This window comes from Strigops habroptila, chromosome Z, assembly GCF_004027225.2.
Source record: "Strigops habroptila isolate Jane chromosome Z, bStrHab1.2.pri, whole genome shotgun sequence".
Classification (NCBI taxonomy): Eukaryota; Metazoa; Chordata; class Aves; order Psittaciformes; family Psittacidae; genus Strigops; species Strigops habroptila.
In genome coordinates, this window is record NC_044302.2 from 62,785,765 (window position 1) to 62,805,695 (window position 19,931).

Genomic DNA, 19,931 nt, shown 5'->3' on the forward strand with positions numbered 1-19,931 from the left:
AAAATCCTGGTAAAAATATAAAAATTACTAATCTTTACAGATAAAAAGAAAAGTAAACAATAGGCTCTGTTCTTCAAACAGGAACAAACAGCTGCAAGCTTAACTTGACTAGCAGTTCTTCCAATTTGCAAGTAAAAATCTGTAAACAACACTGCTCTGACAGACTGCAAGGAAAAAATGATAGAGGCTGTTCAGCTTTTTAAAAGAAACAGGTCAAAACTGATGTAGATATGCTTATCTTAGCATTGCACAGTATCTGCTTACAGAAGCAAAGCATTATAAACACATTCCAGGTTGAGAACAGAATCAGTACAGCTGCATACAGGTGCAGAACCATATTTTACTGAGTACAGATAATTCATATTTGTTAAAATAACCTTAGTTTTGGTCTGGTTTGACATAATTTATGTAACTATTTACCCAGTTTTCAATCCATTTCCTTATCTCTCCTTTAAGTTCTTACACGTTCTTTCAGCTAAATCTCAACTAAGTATGACAGAACAGTGGAAGTCTCAAACCTAATTACGTTTACAACTTATTCTGCACAGTCAACACCTGCACAGTTCTAGAAAATTTGGTAGGTGCCCCTACCAGGAATGTAAATCAATGTAAAGGACAAGGCTAAAAAATTCATATAGAAAGAGAACAGAGAGCTGCTTTAGCTCACAAAACAGCTTTTTTACTTGTAGAAACAGACACCTAGCACTAAATAATACTGCTCTGTTAACTATTCATTCTCTTCAATTTAGAAAATGAGATTTTTTTTTTTAGTGCTTTGACAAATTTAGGGCATGTTTAGAAATAGGAATACTTACGATACATGAAATAACAGTTCACATTTCTCTGTGCAGACATCCACACTAAAATTCTTCTTACATACCTTTGTCCATACTCAATGATTTCCTCTTTAGTATGGTTTATTAATAGAAATGGAGCTGCGCCATCATGGTAATTAGCAAAGGTAATCACTGTAGAATGTTCAGTCAGGTTAACATCCACTGTAATTCCTCCAAGCTATCAGATATAAAAATTATGAAGTAAGTAACAGTGGAATTAATTTCTAATAAAGTAAATGTAATTTAAATATTTTGGGAAGCTTTTACTCTCATAAGATAAAACCATCAAACAGTCAAACAAACAACCTGTTTTAACATATCTTCAAAGTATTTCCCAGATGTAATTACTAAGTAACAGGCATAGCACTTAGTAATTAAAAATATGGAGGAGTTCTGTACTGTCAAAATTTAGGCTGGTAGTAGAGGAATCTTCAACCATTCATATACATTAATGCCCCCCAAAACATTCTACTTTTAAAAACATTCATATATTTTAAGATTATTGCTAGATGAGACCATATGCAACACAGAAGTAAATTTAGTGGAGTTGTAGTTTCTTTGAAAAGTAACTTAATGTTACTTTGGAACTAATGTAAAATACTTCTTAGCCTACTTGTATCTGTGTGTATACACTCAGGAAAGTGAGTATGAGAATGTAACAGGACATTCTGCAGCTGCACATACATAATCTTTTCCCCAGCTAAGGTTTTGCACTAGCTGATTGTATGGGAAGACAAAAAGTTCTGAGAATGGAAATGAAGCAGTTATGTTGTGTTATCTGATTTCTGAAGGCTACCATTTACCTTGTTGTCCAAATGCAGTAGCAGACAGTTTTCCTGCTTATCAAAATTTATTTTCTTTGGGAGGACATTAGAATTTTCAACTCTAACAAGTAGTTTGTTGGCATCATTTTCAGGCCAAAAAGGAATGCACTAAAAAAAAACAAACAGGTATTTTAAAGTAAGTGGGAAAACAAACTAGATGTTGAATGGAATTCACTTTAGCCCGAAGTTCATCTACTAAAATTCTAACCAAAAGTGTAGTGAGTTGGATCAGAAATTCTATTAAAAACCCTAAGGTAATACTTACCTGAACACAGTAAATTGAAAAGAAATAAAAAATAATTCAGACTACAGTGAAGATTCAAAAGAGTTAAGGAGACAAAAATGAAAACAGTAAGACTTCATATTCATGTGAAGAAGTAATTTAAAATGGATAATGTACTCAAAATCCAGACTATAAAGCTGAGCATAGCTACACCACCAAAATAGCCAAGCTTTTTACAAAACAATAAAAAGGCAAACAAAAAACCCTCCAAAAAACCAAACCAAACAACAACAGCAATCAACAAAACCTCTTGCCAAATAAGTATAAATTACAAATCAATCTTATAGTGACAATCATTGAAAAAAGGGGATATTAGCATAATATACCACGTAACTTGAGTATGCAGGACATCAGCGTACTAGCCGTTCTTTCAAAATACTTCTTATATATATATATAAAAAAATTTTATATATATATAAAAAAATACATATACACATACATACACACACACACATCTATATGTGGGTATAAAACATATAAACAAAGTATGAAGCATTAAGCAGCTAAATCAGAGAGCACGTTCTGCTATTCACACCTGACTGAAGTCACAGCCATTCTGGGTTTAAAAATCCCTCAGACAATCTCTTTTAAACAGTTTACAGAAATGGATAAAATGAGGAGGCAGGGAAGACAAAAGTTTTAATATTAACTAATGAAAAGCTTCCTACTAACTGAGTCCTGCCACAGTAACAAGCTACGATTAACAATAATTTTCAATCAGCAAGAGCCAAAGTCTGACTAGGCAGACCAGTTTTCCTGTATTTCACACTGTTCACCTGCAACATCCAACACTTTCGGAACATCTTTCTCCAACACAGTTTAAGAAACGAGATGTTTATATTAAATTGCATCTGAATCCTAGAATTCAATCTTCAATGGTGAAAGATTAGTTCACCAACTTACCATGCCACTAAGTTCCCTTTCCCATTGTTTCTCACACCACAGGAAGCAGGAAGACAAAGGAAAAAAATATAGTTAAACAGCAAGATTGAAGGTGTTATCTACATCAACATGTATCCTACAGACAAAGGAAATTTAGAATTGTGTTGTAAACTAGCACAAAACACAGCAAGTAAGTCTGGACATAGAAAATTAGAGAGTCCAAAGAAAATTCAAAGAGACTCAGTCAACAGTAAATGAAAACTTTATAATAAAAACCAAAATAAAAGAATTGGCTAAACAAAAAGTTACAGAATCAACCACAGAGAACCAAAACATAAATTTCTACAATAGTCTTTAGCCACAGAATGTGTCACAAAATGATGCTGTTTCCAAATGTTTTATGAGACATTTGCTAAGTGCTTCACTAATACTATATTTATACAACAATCTCCATTCCATAATAGGATCTTTGTATTTAACAGTGGTCTCATGTAAAGTCTTCGGCAATGTTTGCTTTCTTTCTCTAAGGATGCATGCTGGTCAACTGACTCGCACTATACCTAAAAAGGACCATCCTCAGCAAGTAGTTTCATACTAATCACTGTCTAACAACTTCTATTACAGCCTTTTGAAGAACAACAGATGTTTCTAAAAACAGTAATTAAAGTTTTCATAGATGGACTGCTTTCCAGACATGGAATATGTCCACAAGCAAATGAGTTCTACATAATAATTGCTTTTTTCCCCCGAGAGGACAGTCTATCTGTCACTAAGAAAGAAGAGTGGATAAAAAAGGAAAAGCAGCACAAAGGACTCTGCTTAAAATTACAAAAATAGAATGGAGGGAAAAGGGGAGCAAGCTGAGATACAAATTAACATTTCAATAAGCTTGGGTTTCTTTGAAGATTAACCAAATGTAAGAGAGTAATGTGAGAAACACACACACATAAAAAAAAAAGTAAAAATACCACAACACAGGCATTGAATAAATAAATAAATAAAAAATCTAGGTTAGCTCGTGGATAATCGGGTTTACTGGACTGTGTGGATCAGATGGCCTGGCACATCAGTCCCACAGAAGTATAAGGCTCTAGTAGATACCGGTGCACAGTGTACCCTGATGCCATCAAGGTATCAAGGGGTGGAACTCATTTATATTTCTGGAGTGACAGGACGATCCCAACAGTTAACTGTACTGGAGGCTGAAATCAGCCTGACTGGGAGGAAGTGGCAAAAGCATCCCATTGTGACTGGTCCAGGGGCTCCATGCATCCTTGGCATAGACTATCTCAGGAGAGGGTACTTCAAAGACCCAAAAGGGTATAGATGGGCTTTTGGTATCGCTGCCTTGGAAACGGAGGAAATTAAGCAGCTGTCCACCTTGCCTGGTCTCTCAGAGGATCCTTCTGTTGTGGGGTTGCTGAAGGTCGAAGAACAACAAGTGCCAATTGCGACCACAACAGTGCACCGGTGGCAATATCGCACCAACTGAGACTCCCTGATTCCGATCCATAAGCTGATCCGTACACTGGAGAGCCAAGGAGTGATCAGCAGGACCCGCTCACCCTTTAATAGCCCCATATGGCCAGTGCCAAAGTCTAATGGAGAGTGGAGACTAACGATAGACTATGGTGGCCTGAACGAAGTCACACCACCACTGAGTGCTGCTGTACCGGACATGCTAGAACTTCAATATGAACTGGAGTCAAAGGCAGCCAAGTGGTATGCCACAACTGATACTGCCAATGCGTTTTTCTCAATCCCTTTCGCAGCAGAGTGCAGGCCACAGTTCGCTTTCACCTGGAGGGCCGTACAGTACTCTGGGAACCAACTGCCCCAGGGGTGGAAACACAGCCCTACCATCTGCCATGGATTGATCCACACTGCACTGGAACAGGGGCAAGCTCCAGAACACCTGCAATACATTGATAATATCATCATGTGGGGCGATACAGCGGAAGTTTTTGGGAAAGGGAGGAAGATAATCCAAATCCTGCTGAAGGCCGGTTTTGCCATAAAACAGAGTAAGGTCAAGGGACCTGCACAGGAGATTCAATTTTTGGGAATAAAATGGCAAGATGGACGTCTCCAGATCCCCACAGACGTGATCAACAAGATAACAGCAATGTCTCCACCAACTAACAAGAAAGAAACACAAGCTTAGGTTCTGGAGAATGCACATCCCAAATTACAGTTCGATTGTAAGCCCTCTCTATCACGTGACCCGGAAGAAGAATGATTTCAAATGGGGCCCTGAGCAACAACAAGCCTTTGAACAAATTAAACGAGAAATAGTTCCTGCAGTAGCCCTTGGACCAGCCCGGGCCGGGCCAGATGTGAAAAATGTGCTCTATACCGCAGCTGGGGAGAATGGTCCTACCTGGAGCCTCTGGCAGAAAGCTCCAGGGGAGACTCGAGATCGACCCCTTGGCTTTTGGAGTCGGGGATATAAAGGATCCAAGGCCAGCTATACTCCCACTGAAAAAGAGATACTGGCAGCCTATGAAGGGGTTCGAGCTGCTTCAGAAGTGACTGGCACTGAAGCGCAGCTCCTCCTGGCACTCCGGTTGCCTGTGCTGAGCTGGATGTTCAAAAGCAGGGTCTCCTCTACACATCATGCAACTGATGCTACATGGAGTAAGTGGGCCGCACTAATTACACAGCGAGCTCGAATAGGAAATCCCAGTCGTCCAGGAATTCTAGAAGTCATCATGAACTGGCCAGAGGGCAAAGATTTTGGGATGTCACCAGAAGAGGAGGTGACGCGTGCTGAAGAGGCCCCACCATATAACGAACTGTCAAGAGAGTGAAAAGCAATATGCCTTGTTTACTGATGGGTCCTGCCGTATTGTGGGAAAGCATCGGAGATGGAAGGCAGCTGTGTGGAGTCCCCTGCGACAAGTTGCAGAAACTGCTGAAGGAGAGGGTGAATCGAGTCAGTTTGCAGAGGTGAAAGCCATCCAGCTGGCCTTGGACATTGCTGAACGAGAAAAATCGCCAGTACTTTATCTCTACACTGATTCATGGATGGTGGCAAATGCCCTGTGGGGGTGGTTGCAGCAATGGAAGCAGAGCAACTGGCAATGCAGAAGTAAACCCATCTGGGCTGCTGCATTGTGGCAAGATATCGCTGCCCGGGTGCAGAACCTAGTGGTGAAGGTACGCCATGTAGATGCTCATGTACCCAAGAGTCGGGCCACTGAGGAACACCAGAACAACCAGCAAGTGGATAAAGCTGCTAAGATTGAAGTGGCTCAGATGGACTTAGATTGGCAACATAAGGGTGAATTATTTTTAGCCCGGTGGGCCCATGGCATCTCAGGCCATCAAGGCAGAGATGCAACATATAGATGGGCTCGTGATTGAGGGGTTCACTTAACAATGGACACTATTGCCCGAGTTATTCACAAATGTGAAATGTGCTGCAATTAAGCAAGCCAAGTGGTTAAAGCCTCTCTGGTATGGAGGACGATGGCTGAAGTGCAAGTATGGGGAGGCCTGGCAGATTGACTATATTACACTTCCACCGATCCACCAAGGCAAGCGCTGTGTACTTACCATGGTGGAAGCAACCACCGGATGGCTGGAAACATACGCTGTGCCGCACGCCACTGCCCGGAACACTAGCCTGGGCCTTGAGAAACAAGTCTTGTGGCGACACAGCACCCCAGAGAGAATTGAGTCAGACAATGGGACTCATTTCCGGAACAACCTTATAGACACTTGGGCCAAAGAGCATGGCATTGAGTGGGTATATCACATCCCCTACCATGCACCAGCCTCTCGGAAAATCGAACGGTACAATGGGCTGTTAAAAACTACACAGAGAGCAATGGGTGGTGGGGCTTTCAAACACTGGGATACACATTTACCAAAAGCCACCTGGTTGGTCAACACTAGGGGATCTGCCAACAGGGCTGGCCCAGCCCAATCAGAACTTTTACGTACTGTAGAGGGGGATAAAGTTCCTGTGGTGCACATGAAGAATTTGTTGGGGAAGACAGTCTGGGTTATTCCTGCTTCAGGTAAAGGCAAACCCACTCGTGGGGTTGCTTTTGCTCAGGGACCTGGATATACTTGGTGGGTACTGTGGGAAGATGGGGAAGTCCAATGGGTACCTCAAGGGGATTTGATTTTGGGGGAAAACAGCCAATGAACTCAATTGTATGCTGTTGCCTGCTCTATAACACTTTTATAGCTCACCAGCTAGATATCTTCAGGTCGCCAGCAACTGACCCTGACTTCCCTCCGATCATCGCCTCAACAAAGAATGAATTTTGAAGAAACCAGACGAGCTCAGCAGTGACCAGACAAGTTCGGCGCCGTCATCAGCAGGCAACAACCCAACACTACACACCATCCCTCTTGCCCTGAAAGACTATTACAAGAGATGGAGCCTGACATCACGGACTGGATGAATTCAGCAATTTTATAGAGATTGGTCCATGGACTAGGGAATGATATCTTTATCTGTGGGTGTGGGTGTATATATATGTGTATATATGGGACAGGGGCGATGGTGTATTGAGAGATGTGGGATCTGAGCGTGACATGAATGGTATGCAATAAGGAGTGGATACTGTCCTGGGTTCAGCTGTAGCAGTCATTTTTCTCCTTCTTAGGTAGCTGGTGCAGTGCTGTGTTTTTAACTTTCAGCCTGGGAACAACGCTGATAACACCGATGTTTTCAGTTGTTGCTAATAATGTTTACTCCGACCAAGGACTTCCTCAGTCTCATGCTTTGCCAGGGAGGAGGGGAAGCCGGGAGGAAGCAGTGACAGGACACCTGACCCAAACTAGCCAAAGGGGTATTCCATACCACAGCACGTCATGCCCAGTATATAAACCGGGGGGAGTTACCCGGAAGGCCTGCTCACTGTTCGGGTCGGGCTGGGTATCGGTCGGCGGGTGGTGAGCAATTGTATCCTCTCCCCTTGTTATTTTCTTTATCATTATTATCATTGGTGGTAGCAGCAGCGGTTTTGTATTATACCTTAGTTACTGGACTGCTCTTATCTCAATCGGAGGGAGTTACATTCTCCCCATTCTCCTCCCCATCCCTCTGGGAGCAGGGGGAGGAAGAAGGGGGGGCATGAGCGAGCAGCTGCGTGGTTCCGAGTTACCGGCTGGGTTCAAACCATGACAACTCGATAGCAGACTTCCATATCTTGAGAACAAGATCAGATGGTAACTTGGTTTCTGGAAGTCTGTCCTGGATGCCCCAAGATAGAGCAAGAGTGGCTGGACTCTACCTAACTTTAGAAGAGATAAGAAACACACTGGATTGAGCAACTGGGCTACAAATGGACAACCGTGGCAGATTTAACTGTCATAACACAGGTTTTTAGACTGCTTATCAAAAGGGAAAATATCTACACCACATGAAAAGGCAAGCGATTTTGGAAGTGAAGTTTGAAATCATTTAGGAGAGGATGCAGATTCCTCTGTTGACTTCTGCTACTCCATTTGATAAATTACCACATCTAATCTTCCAAAAGATATTACTAGTGCTCCTAAAATTTACAAAATCCTCCTTTGATACTTGATAACTGAAAGGAGACTATGATCAATTAATACAATTATGAAACATCTGAAAAACAATGATGCTTGTGGGACAAATCAGAAAATTCTGCAAGGACATCAACAAAACAACCAACACAGGAAAACCATGGATTATATATGTAGCAACATACTTAAACTTTCAAAACTCTTACCTCTGAATAGCTCTTTTCAGAAAATTTCAAAAGTGCTTGTAAAATAATTCAATTTATTCTAGTAACAACTTTTTATCAAATATAAACCACAAAACCAAGAAGTAATAAAATCTGACTATATTTTGTCAAAATAAGAAATCAGATATGAAGTGGCCCATACCACTACATGTGAAGTTTTGTCATTTCAGAGCTGTATCAATGAACTGTATGAGTCACCAGGCATGTAAGGAACCCAAAAAAGTCAAACGAATGTTTGGTTCAGAGGAAATAGAATAAATGTGTAGGCTTATGGCTAACAGCCTATTTGTGAGTAAAAGCAAAGAATCTTATTTTAAAATAATGATAAATATTATGGGAAGCTGAACTGACTTAAACTCTTCAAGATCTAAACATCATTGTGTACACTTAAAAATCACAATGGAAAAATGACTACAAAAAGCAAGTGAAGTTGTATCATAATCATAAATTGAAATAATATTTAAACGGTATTTCTCTTCCATAATAATTACATACAAAATGCACACTTAAGGAGCATGTGTTGAAAGCACCAAAAATGTAACAGAAAGATCTGGTTACAAATATGATTTAAAATATTCCTTTAACTTTGGTATTTTAGTTTGCAAGCATTTCTGGTAATCATTTGGACTACCTACAATACTACAGAAAAGCAAGAGAGCCTCCAACTGCACCATCTGATTGGCTAGACTTCTGTCTCTGCTTTAGATACACTCTCTTCAAGACACATTGGAAGGGAAGGAGGGACATTTCACTCTTCCCAGAAGGCAGTATGGATCACTTTCAGCTTTCATAGACCTCCAACAGTACCCCAAAAGGTGCATTGTTCTTCCTACAAGTCCTAAAGGAAAGCATGATGGCTCAAAACTCAACACACATACAAAACGTAACTGCACTGCAGTGCAAACAGCCAATCTGCGTGCCCTGTCTGCAACAGTCCAGACCTCTGCAGCATAGATGAAAGCCCAAAAGCCATTTCCACACCACTTGGCCTAGGGACCAGTGATACATCTTTAGAAATTATGCATTAAGCATTAAAAAACAACAGTGAGACTAGTCCCAGAACAACAGTTTGGAGCATTTGAACTAATCCACAAGAGGAATTTTCTTCCTACATGAAAGTGGCATCACATGTAGCAGGTCAACCAAACCACTCTGTCAGATACTACTCCAAAAACTGAACGGAAGTTCCTGTGCAGAGAGAGATAATATCCTAACGGTACAGGTCTTTTTCTCTTACTATTTATGATGCAGGCAACAGAGATAACATTCCAATTACAATATAAACCAGCTTTACAGTATGTCCAAAAGCAACATTGAGAAAAAGTAACAGGACACAGGTAATTTATTGAATAAACACAATATATTCAGACACTCATTGAACACTGCATGGCTCATTTTCCATCAGTGAGTGTTCAATCCAATTTGCTTTTTTTAATAGGTTCGTTTATAAGTTTACCTGTTGTAAAACAATAGGAATCCACTTTTCCTTTCCTTCTTCAGCTACTTCCAAAGTGTATTTGCTTCTATTTGAGATCATAAAAAATGGAGTGAAAGTTACAATTCTAGTAATATTAAAACTGCTGTTGTCTATGGTGACACCGACCTGTGAATAGGAAGACATTGTTAGAAGTATGCTGTTCTTTTCTTACCTCATTTATATCTTCTGAGACTAATGAATTTGAAAGATAAATTTAACTCACATGATAATCTTTTTTATGACTCTTGCATTTCACAGAACCATGGCTTCCAACGGTGTCCAGTGAAAACTGATCAGACAGTTCACTGTCAGTTACCATAAGCTGCACCTATGAAGAAGCACCCTGAATTAATTTTCAATTTACAGACACTGACAACATTTAAAATCATATACAAAGTAAGCGTGTATATAGACACAAACATAAGTGAATACTGGAAATACTGGTGTTTCTATTCAAAACACAACTGCCAGTATAGTCCCACAAAGATACTCTACCAAGTAAATCTAAGATTTTCTACCACCCTAGTCACAAGCTATGTGGAATAAGCATTAAAACTGTAAGATACTGCAGAGGAAACAACCACACAAGGATCCTTTCCAAAACTTACTCACAATTAAAATCTCAAAGGCAAATCAACTTAAATGGTAAACTGCATCTTAAACCTTAGCTTACTACCAACTTTGACCCAATCTACCAATCACAATTGCAAGGATTCATTTTCAAGTACCACAGCTTCACATTGCTTACACAACTTCTAGCTCTTATTTAGAATGAGGACCATTTCTTCATGCAGTTTAAATGGAATAAAGGCAATACTCTTACTTAGGAAACATTTCTCAGTTAATTTTATTACTCTCGAAGATGAGAATCTCATTCTTAATAACACCTTTGAAAAAGTAAATTTCCCATTTCAAGTATATCTGACAACATGCTTATTTAAAATATGAGTTTAGACAAATATCACAGCTTTCATGACCTTTAGAGATCACAGCATAGAGTAGATAACTTCCAAAGAGTAAAAATGCTTTCATACAACAACATAGGGGAGTATAGAGCTGTAGGGTTTTACAAAATATAATACCTTGTTATTTTGGAAGAAGTTTTTGGGCTGGAAAGAGAAAAGGAGCGGCTTTTTGTAATCTGGAGGATGCTTGCGGTGAATACCATCAGCTTTGTACTGCAACATTCGACCAGTTTTATTCACCATCCAGTATGGACTGTGAATCTCTATAACCATCTGCCCAGTTGTGTAGGTCACGTGGACAGCAATATCCAGTTCAGTTTTATCCAACTCCGTGATGCAGTAAAATGTCGTAAAGCTGATATCGGGTAGATTGCTTTTTATATGGTACTCACTTTTCCAATTTTGATCAAGATAGTTAAGTAACTGCAAATCTAGTTTTGTTTGATCCAAGACTGCATTATGTATCTGGGCTGAACATCCCTCTTGTAGAGTGTCATGCTTGCTTCCATTTCCCTTTAAAAAAAACAACAAACCACAAACAAAAAACAACAGTGTACATTTAAATGAGCCACACTCAAAATTCGTATCAACTTTTACTTTCTACCTAGCTTTGAAAATTAAGATACAAGTTACTAAAGCAAAATTTTAAAATGCTTATTATGCAATTTAATTATGTAACATACTATGTCCTGGAACCAGGACACACAATTAAACAGCTACCTTGACACATTTTACAAAAAAGAAAAACCCAAAACAACCCTATATTGTCATCAATATTTAACACACACATACGCACACACGCACAAAAACTGTCACCAAACTCAAATACATAAACATGCTTAAATACTGAGTTGATTTTCTCAACTCAGTATTTCTTTCTCTAAATTTAAATTTGTAAGAGAGAGATCTTGAGACAGAAAAGAGCCTGTTACTACCATACATTTGGCAGAGACCAGAGTCTCTAGCTCTAGTAATTGTGCATTTGCAGCAAAATTTTTTACTGAATTCTACTATTTGAGCCCATATACTAAATATTACGACCACCTGAAAAGGAAAAAAAAAAAAAAAAAAAATTAAAAGCACGGTTCACTGTCTTCCACCTGTATTTCTATTCTCCTATGTCTACACCAGCAGGCAGTGGGACACAACCATAGCAGATCCACAGAATGAAACATTTAATGCTGAGGAACCAATGTCCACACTGCACATGTTTTAGGTGTTTTACTTGAGACTGGCTTCTCACCCAGAATGAATGACAATTAACTGTCAAAAGTGCATCTAAACATTTAATTTCATCTGAAAAGAACAAAGTTTCGCACTAGGCTGCAATTCAAGCCAAAACCTGGTAAAAAGGCAGGCCTTTGAGAATTTGTTAGAAGCACACTACTGCTAAAATTCAGTGACAGCGTGTAAAATGCTACTTTAGGCTGATCCATTTATGTCACTTGAGGCAGTCATAATTCAAAGTAAAAACTACACTGTTTAATTAGGTTCAAGCTGCACTCGAGCAAGAGAAAGTGACTCACAGGCATAAACATGTACAATGTAAGTTTTACTTTAGATATGTATTTAAAGTATGACTTATTACTAATGATTAATACCACCACTTTTCACATTCTGGTACTGCTTCATTTCTGTAAACACAGACTTGCCGTTACAAGATCTGTAAACTTGCTTCACAACTACTCTAACAGAAGCCCTATCTTTTAATATCCATTTATAAACATATTTCAACCAGCTTGTGAACTTTCATAACATAGGTGGGAAACATCACAAAAAAATTAAACATTAAAGAATTACCTCTAGAGAATAAGTTATTTGATAAGGAAGAAGATTGCGGAGAAGAACAGAAGGCCATAAATGAACAACATATGGAAAATCCCATTGATCTTCTGCGCATAATGAAGTTGTCAACATGTCTTTTACAGGAACAATATTGATGATAAGTGAGTGGTTAGTTGACCTCACAGACTGGCACTTCCTTTGTAATAAACTCTCAACATTTTTCATAATTTCATCAAACGTAATTCCTTCACACATATCATACTCTCCATCCACTCCATTTTCATTCGCTAGCGGTTGCAAACTCAGTACGGATCTGTAAAAGAAAATGTTTTTTAAACACTTGATACGACATTGAATTTTTCATTTCCAAAAAAGTACTATGCAACATTCATTCTATGATTATTTGGATTTTGGAAGATTTCTGACAGTAATTCATTTTGTTAGTAAACATTTTGTGAATGAAATGTTTACTATGTGAAATGTTTAAATGTGCCTAGTCGAACTCACCTATGTATTTCCGCAATGAATTTAGAATGTCACTAAGCCTTATTAAATAAAATACAGGTAACCAGAGATACTTACTAATTTACATTATCCACAATAAAGCGTAGTTTATTTAACAAAAAAGATACACAGCTGTCATCTTAAAAAAAAATAAAAATGGGGGGAGAGTGTTTGTAGGAAAACAGAAAGAAAAAGTCTCCATAATCATAAGAAAACAACAATCAAAGCAAACTTATCTGCCTAAAAGTTGGTGACAGTTCAGCTAAATTGTACACACAAACTCACTGTAGTTTCAAGTGGGTATTAGCTTGAAGGTGCTAATAGTATAGATGTTCTGGAAGCCAAGTCTTTCTAAGGTTGACAAGTCTTTTTCTACATCTGTGATAGAGTTTAAGTGTATTAATTTCAATTTTTTACTTCAGAATCACAAATAACAAAAGAAGCTTTTTTAAAGGGAAAAAAAAAAAGCTGTAATGCATCACTAGACATCACTCCTCTAAGAAAAAAGTCTGTACTGTGTGGATAACAATCACAAGCAGCACCTGGGCTTGGATTCTTAAAGTAACTTAGTTAATTTAAGTTGTCCAGTAAAATGGATTTCAAAAGACTTCCAATTCAAGAATTATATAGTATTCTATTTAACCCAAACTAGGTGCTCCCAGAAGATCACACCCAACAATGACAATACAATCATAATTATAGTATTAGGTAGCAAACGGAAACTTTTTTTAGTGTAATTGTATGGATACGACAATCAACAACCTATAAACATATTCCATGATAAAAGAACAATGCAACAAAGTACCTGTAAGAGGACAATGGTATGTTGAATTCATTTCCTGGTGAAGCAGTCCCTATACATCTTCCTTCCTCAAAAATATTTAACGGGATTGAAAAATGATTCCTTATCTAAGTGAAATAAAAATCCAGCAATATGTATTAGGAAAAAATTGATTCAGTGTTTTGAACCTAACAGAGGACAGAATGAGTAGTCTCTTATTTTTCATCTTACTCATTTACCACTCCAGGTCAGGTATTTCAAAAGAATTGTCTTCAATACCAACAAATCTCCTTAAATTATTTGGTTGTGCAGTTTAATCCTATATTTTAATTATAAAGTGAATATATTAGCTGTAAAATTATTTTTAAGGAGAAACATAAAGCCCTTTAAAAATAAATACAAGTAGATCTGAACTATATCATAAATTTTCAAAGAACTTTCTCCTAAAAATTATAACAGATACAAGGCTGTGGGGGTCAAAAATCCACAAGGTAAGTCAAACATGTATTTCAAGGTTAAACCATCAGCAATCATTATAATTTGGGGGGTATATAGTGCACTTGTTCTTTGCAAACATTAGGTTTTTTACTTTACGGTTACTGTAATGGCATTAGTAGCTCTGGGGAAAAAAATATTAATTTAGGTTAACTACAAAACAGTAAACCTGGTTATTAAGCAAGTCATAAACCACTTCAGGCAAAAGCAGCAACTGATACATAACAGGGAAACTACCACTATAGAGCACTAATATCTGGATCATCCCTATACTTGTAAACTATATATAAACTACATGTCTAACACTATTCAGTCAAAAAAAGATACAGACACAAGGGGCTCACTCTTCAGCTAACTTGTTCCTAATTTGAAATTCATGTCTCAATCGTAGAGAATGAAGAAAAAAAAAAAAAACTGATAGAATAACAACCTTGCAGCATCAAGGTAAGGTTAACAGAAGTTTGATCACTTCACACAAAGCAAATATGTCAACAAGACTGCAATTACAGCTAGTGTTGTAAGACATTACTGATGAATTATCCTGATCTAAAATCTGGTCCATATTCACTCCCACCCCATCCTCTGCCTTTGTCACTTTGAAAAGCTTTTTATTCTTAAAAATGTCTTCTGAACTACCTTATAATACATAACAGCTATGTTATATGAATTGTATAGGTAAGCTTTTTAAACATCTTTTAATGTTTATTTAAAGATTACAGGATCATTTTTATTCACTAAAAAATTAAAATAGTAATGAAATTATAATGTATGTAAATATAACAACCTGAATAGGAGAACGTATAGTTATCATCTTGCTTCCTTCAACAGTATCAATTTGACAGACAATGGCCCTTTCAACACCTGATTCGTCATGTCTCACTCTGTAAATACATCGACCCACTTTTGTCAATGGAATCTTTTCCACAGTGGAATGATTATGTGGACCTAGAATTTATAAGATGAGAAATAAAAGACTCAAAAACGAGCATAAGATACATTTGACAGACAGAAATACACATTCAGTAGGATTTGCTGTATCAGTCAATCTATTAAAAAAAAGTAAAGCAAATGAAAATGTACAATCCCACTTTTAATATGCCAATTTTGCAGTGTTCCTAAGAAACAGCAAAGATTTTTTTCACCAGAGGAAAAAGAGTCAAGTGGGTTTTGTCACTACAAATAAAATTAGTGCCTAAAGAGAAATGTTTACAAGATGTAATGGCTTTTTAGCAAGGTATAGTTCAGACACATTGTGAAAACAATTCAACTAATAAATAATACGGTCAAGACCATTTGTAAAAATCAGTTTTGAAAAAAACCTGACAATTGTTACAATACAAAACTTCATTTTTAACACACTTACATTAAAACTAGATGTTACTTTTTTTTTTTTTGCTATTTTAGCTTTAACTGTGTTTTAATTAAAATGAATTTAAAAAAAATCTTTTCTTACAAAGATCTCCTTTAAGAGTAACTTTTTCTATGAACACACATATATATATATATATACAAGCCTCAATTCTACAAAAATTAAAAACTGAGGTGGCTTAATTCTGCATTTACTTTTGAATGCAAAGAAATACTTGACTGCAGTAAAATAATGAAATAAAGATCAGTTGCCTAAATAACTTATCATAGTAGAAAATTTATGCTATGAAAATTAACATGATACCTGTAACTTAGCTGTGAAGACTAAAGCAGGATTTCAATTACTGTCATGCACAGAGACACTCCTTTCACATTATGTAACTTCCCAATACTTACTGACATGTACAAGATGCAGTATTATGTATGACGCACTACTTACAATAACAGAAGATGTATGAACTTTGGAACTTACAGATCTGAATGTAAAACCTCTTGCTGCAAAGAGTTGTCATTGCTGTGAACTGGTCACTCTCATTTTGAGTTCTGACAAATTCCATATTTAAATTCTCTTCATCTCTTAGAATAAATGTTTTTGCTCCAAATTCAACATTAAGGACACTAAAGGAATCACTAGGTGCAACAGTGATGGGAAGTCCTAAAGAATTTATTATTACAAATGGTGCTCGGTCTTTTTTGAAGATGTCTGAAGTTTGACTAGCTGCTTCAGCAAATGCCTAGAAAACAAAGTATAGATTCAAAACACAAATATATTGAATAAGATTTCATCAAGATGATCTGCATAAACATTCACTTGACATTTCTGACACTGCATAGTTAAGCAATCTTTCTTACCGTGCCCAAGTGACTTAACATTTGTAGTCCACATTTGGATAATGTAATGTTCAGCTGGTCTTTTGAAGAAATATTTATTACTGTTTTATATTCTGGAATTTTGAAGTGTTCTTCTTCTGCATCTGATTCAACCAATGCTTTTTTAGCCTTCTTCTTCATCTGAAAGGAGATTTTTAAAGAATTCTTATCTGACCACTTATTCTGTAGAAGCAAGTTTCACCCCAAAACTCCTTCTGTCTCCCTTTCCCACTTCTATGACCTGTCATGGTTTTTCTTTTTCTGTTCATGTTTTTATTCTCAAATAAATACAGAAGAAGAGAATAAAGAAGGCAAGAAGCAGAAGATGTATTTCAGAAGTCAGTAACAGTAGGTAAATTCATGATTATTCAAAAATTAAGAACATACACCTATATACAGCCACTCGCATATCCAGCAAATGCTGTGTGAAAACATTGTAACATATCTAATAACACTGTAAAAACTATTACATATAACATCAAATTTAGTCCCTTACGTTTCCAAACCAAATACATTTTCCTGACCTTCAATATTTCTGGAAATTCTGTATTTCCAAAAGTTGTATTTCAAATCTGGGCAAGAAGATAAAAGGTTTGACTCACTGTCTTCTACCTTTCTTCTGCATTAGGTCTCATACCTTTCTGGAAAACTCTTAGGAATATTTTTAATAGCAATTTCCTGATTGCAATATCTCAGTCAATAATCTTTACCCTTCTGAGACCATTACTTCAGAAAGCTGTTTGATAATGACAGTCTTAGGAAAAAGGCAGGTTTTCTACTCTGAGCAACCTCTCAGGCTACAAATACTTGAAAAGTTTTGAAAAAGAAAAAGCGGGACAGGAGGAGAAGTATCACTCTTCCTTAGATAAATGCTTATCTACCTTGAGACCAGAATCTAGACTATTTCCCTATGAAGGATGGAACTGAAGTGGTCAGAGCACTATTCCCACAGCAGACTTTGTGCTAGCCAATAACGGGTATCAGTTTTTCCAATAAATTTCCACTACAGGTACTACTGTGCAATGCGATCTTTCCAAAGTCACTCAATGCATCTTCAGCATATGGCCTAGTTTCAGAGAAAGTGATTTAAAGCTGTTATGATTATCTACTGCAACTGGAATCAAATTCTCTTGCCACCTGAAAGACAGTACTATTTAACAGATCTGTGAGTCTGGATCTTCACTCATGCAAAAGCAGTTTTCATTCACTAATTGGGAAAAAAAGTCTTGGTAACCAACAAGAAGGAACAAAACTGTTAGATTAGCCTCAGCTGTGAAAGATGCAGAGCATTTATTTTTACTAAGGTAGTGAAATGGAAGATTTGAGTTCCACTTTGGAAAATATACCTTGATTTCAAGAACCCATGGTTTGAATAAATCAGTCTTCTCAACTTCTAGTGGTTCAAGCAAAGGTTCCCACACCCCAAACATCTCATTAAAATAGTGTACCTGTCAAAATGCAGAAGTCAATTAGGAAGTTACATTCAACTGTTACATCAGTGGAAGCTCCACAGATTTTAAGACTTAAAATTCTGGTTTACAAGTATATTAATTACTTTGGTAACATGAAAGATTTATAATCAGCTTGCAGTTAGAGTTGAGTCTATACTGCAAAGACCCACTTCCAAATAAGCGGTATAAAGTATTGTCACTTAAAATATAATTTTGACCTAAGCTATAGGCACTGGAAGTGCCTATAAAAAATAATCTACCTACAACAACCACTGAATTTTATGTCACTAATTTCCAAATATGAGTCACTGTGAACATTTTATGTACAATACCAGTACCGCATAATATTTTATAGAAATGACACATGAATATGTTCTCCTATGATCTTAAATTAAGATTGTCATAGAGTTTTAGCCAGCTGATACTCCAAAATTTAATACTGATGCTACAGGCTTTTAGGAAGTTTGTATAGAATATAAATGTGAGATTGTATAACACCAATTACTATCATTAATACATCTAATACATGAGCTTTTAACTATGTTAACCCTCTTCGTTCCCATCCTACTCCTACAACATCTATCTGTAGGAGTTTAGCCATCAAATATATGATTATTTTCCCCTTATTGTCTAAGTAACATAAAAGGTTTAATATCCTAAGAAAACTTTTATTTCTTATGTAGGATTCCTCACCTCTAGTTCCAGACGAGAACGTAGGTTGATTAAAGTACTCCAGTTCTTGACTTCCCCGAGAAATGAGGACTTAGCTAAAAGCATCGGTACAGTTCGGTGCCCAACACCAGCTTCAAGTGTTATAAAAACAGATTCTATATTCATTTTCAATGACTCTCCTGTAGGAACCAGTTCAGCAGTTGGATTTTTATCTTCATTTTCATTTGACTCTTCAAGAAACCACATTTTTAGATTTTTTATATCTTTCTTATTCCACAGGTCTGGAGGAATTGGACTGACCTCTTCTTCTGTTGTTTCTGCAGTTTGATAAAGGGCTGATGTAATAGTAATTACTGTGTTTATGATTATTGGTGAAACCTACAATTAAACATTGGAATAATTTGAAATGAGAAGCTAGTACAGGGAAAAGCTACTTTCAGAAACAAAATTATAATGAATATGTTACAATAACAAAACACTTCTGTTCTCTACAGGACTTCTATCTTTGAAAACTCATTACTTTCCATAAAATACAGTTCAAACTATACAGATTTTCAGCCCCTGCCTTTCTTCCAGATGGAAGCTTTCTAAACTACATCATTCAATGCTCTATTTGAACACTTCAAAACTTATCTCTGCAGACCAGGCCATTTCATAAAACACAGATTCCAAAACCAAAACATTGTGACACAATTGTTAATTTTCAATTTTGTTTGTTTTCACATGCTAAACAGATAGCTGACCTGATAAAGAACAGAAACAATTCCCCTCTTCAGTCATTCCTGATTTTTTTCTTTTTTTTTTTTTTCCTAAGAAACATATCCCACAAGCAACTCCAAAGCTTGTAAGAAGAAAGTAGTAGAGAACTAAAAACTTCATAAAAGGGTACCTACTTTTATTGTTAGAGATCTCATCGTTAGATCAACTGTCTGTGGATTAGTACTTGACTGTTTCATTTCAAAAAAGAAGTCACAAGGCTGTAATACCTATACAAAAGAGTAAAAAC

The 19,931-nt window shown here is 37.0% G+C and overlaps 1 protein-coding gene across 12 annotated transcripts in view; it reads right to left on the reverse strand.

Annotated features, from left to right (window-relative positions):
* VPS13A (vacuolar protein sorting 13 homolog A) overlaps positions 1 to 19,931 on the reverse strand; it is a 114,051-nt gene that overhangs the window by 33,672 nt on the left and 60,448 nt on the right. For 9 of the 12 annotated variants that reach the window (XM_030511525.1, XM_030511524.1, XM_030511534.1 and 6 more), the window contains 14 exons: positions 19,819 to 19,911; positions 18,947 to 19,303; positions 18,149 to 18,250; positions 16,785 to 16,943; positions 16,405 to 16,666; positions 15,349 to 15,509; positions 14,094 to 14,197; positions 12,800 to 13,097; positions 11,117 to 11,512; positions 10,258 to 10,362; positions 10,014 to 10,160; positions 2,847 to 2,885; positions 1,640 to 1,768; positions 881 to 1,014 (listed from right to left, as the gene is read on the reverse strand). In XM_030511525.1, the coding sequence (XP_030367385.1) occupies positions 881 to 1,014; positions 1,640 to 1,768; positions 2,847 to 2,885; positions 10,014 to 10,160; positions 10,258 to 10,362; positions 11,117 to 11,512; positions 12,800 to 13,097; positions 14,094 to 14,197; positions 15,349 to 15,509; positions 16,405 to 16,666; positions 16,785 to 16,943; positions 18,149 to 18,250; positions 18,947 to 19,303; positions 19,819 to 19,911 (2,486 nt within the window). The remainder of the gene's footprint in view (positions 1 to 880; positions 1,015 to 1,639; positions 1,769 to 2,846; positions 2,886 to 10,013; positions 10,161 to 10,257; positions 10,363 to 11,116; positions 11,513 to 12,799; positions 13,098 to 14,093; positions 14,198 to 15,348; positions 15,510 to 16,404; positions 16,667 to 16,784; positions 16,944 to 18,148; positions 18,251 to 18,946; positions 19,304 to 19,818; positions 19,912 to 19,931) is intronic. The other 3 variants (XM_030511527.1, XM_030511526.1, XM_030511531.1) reach the window with 1 other exon arrangement.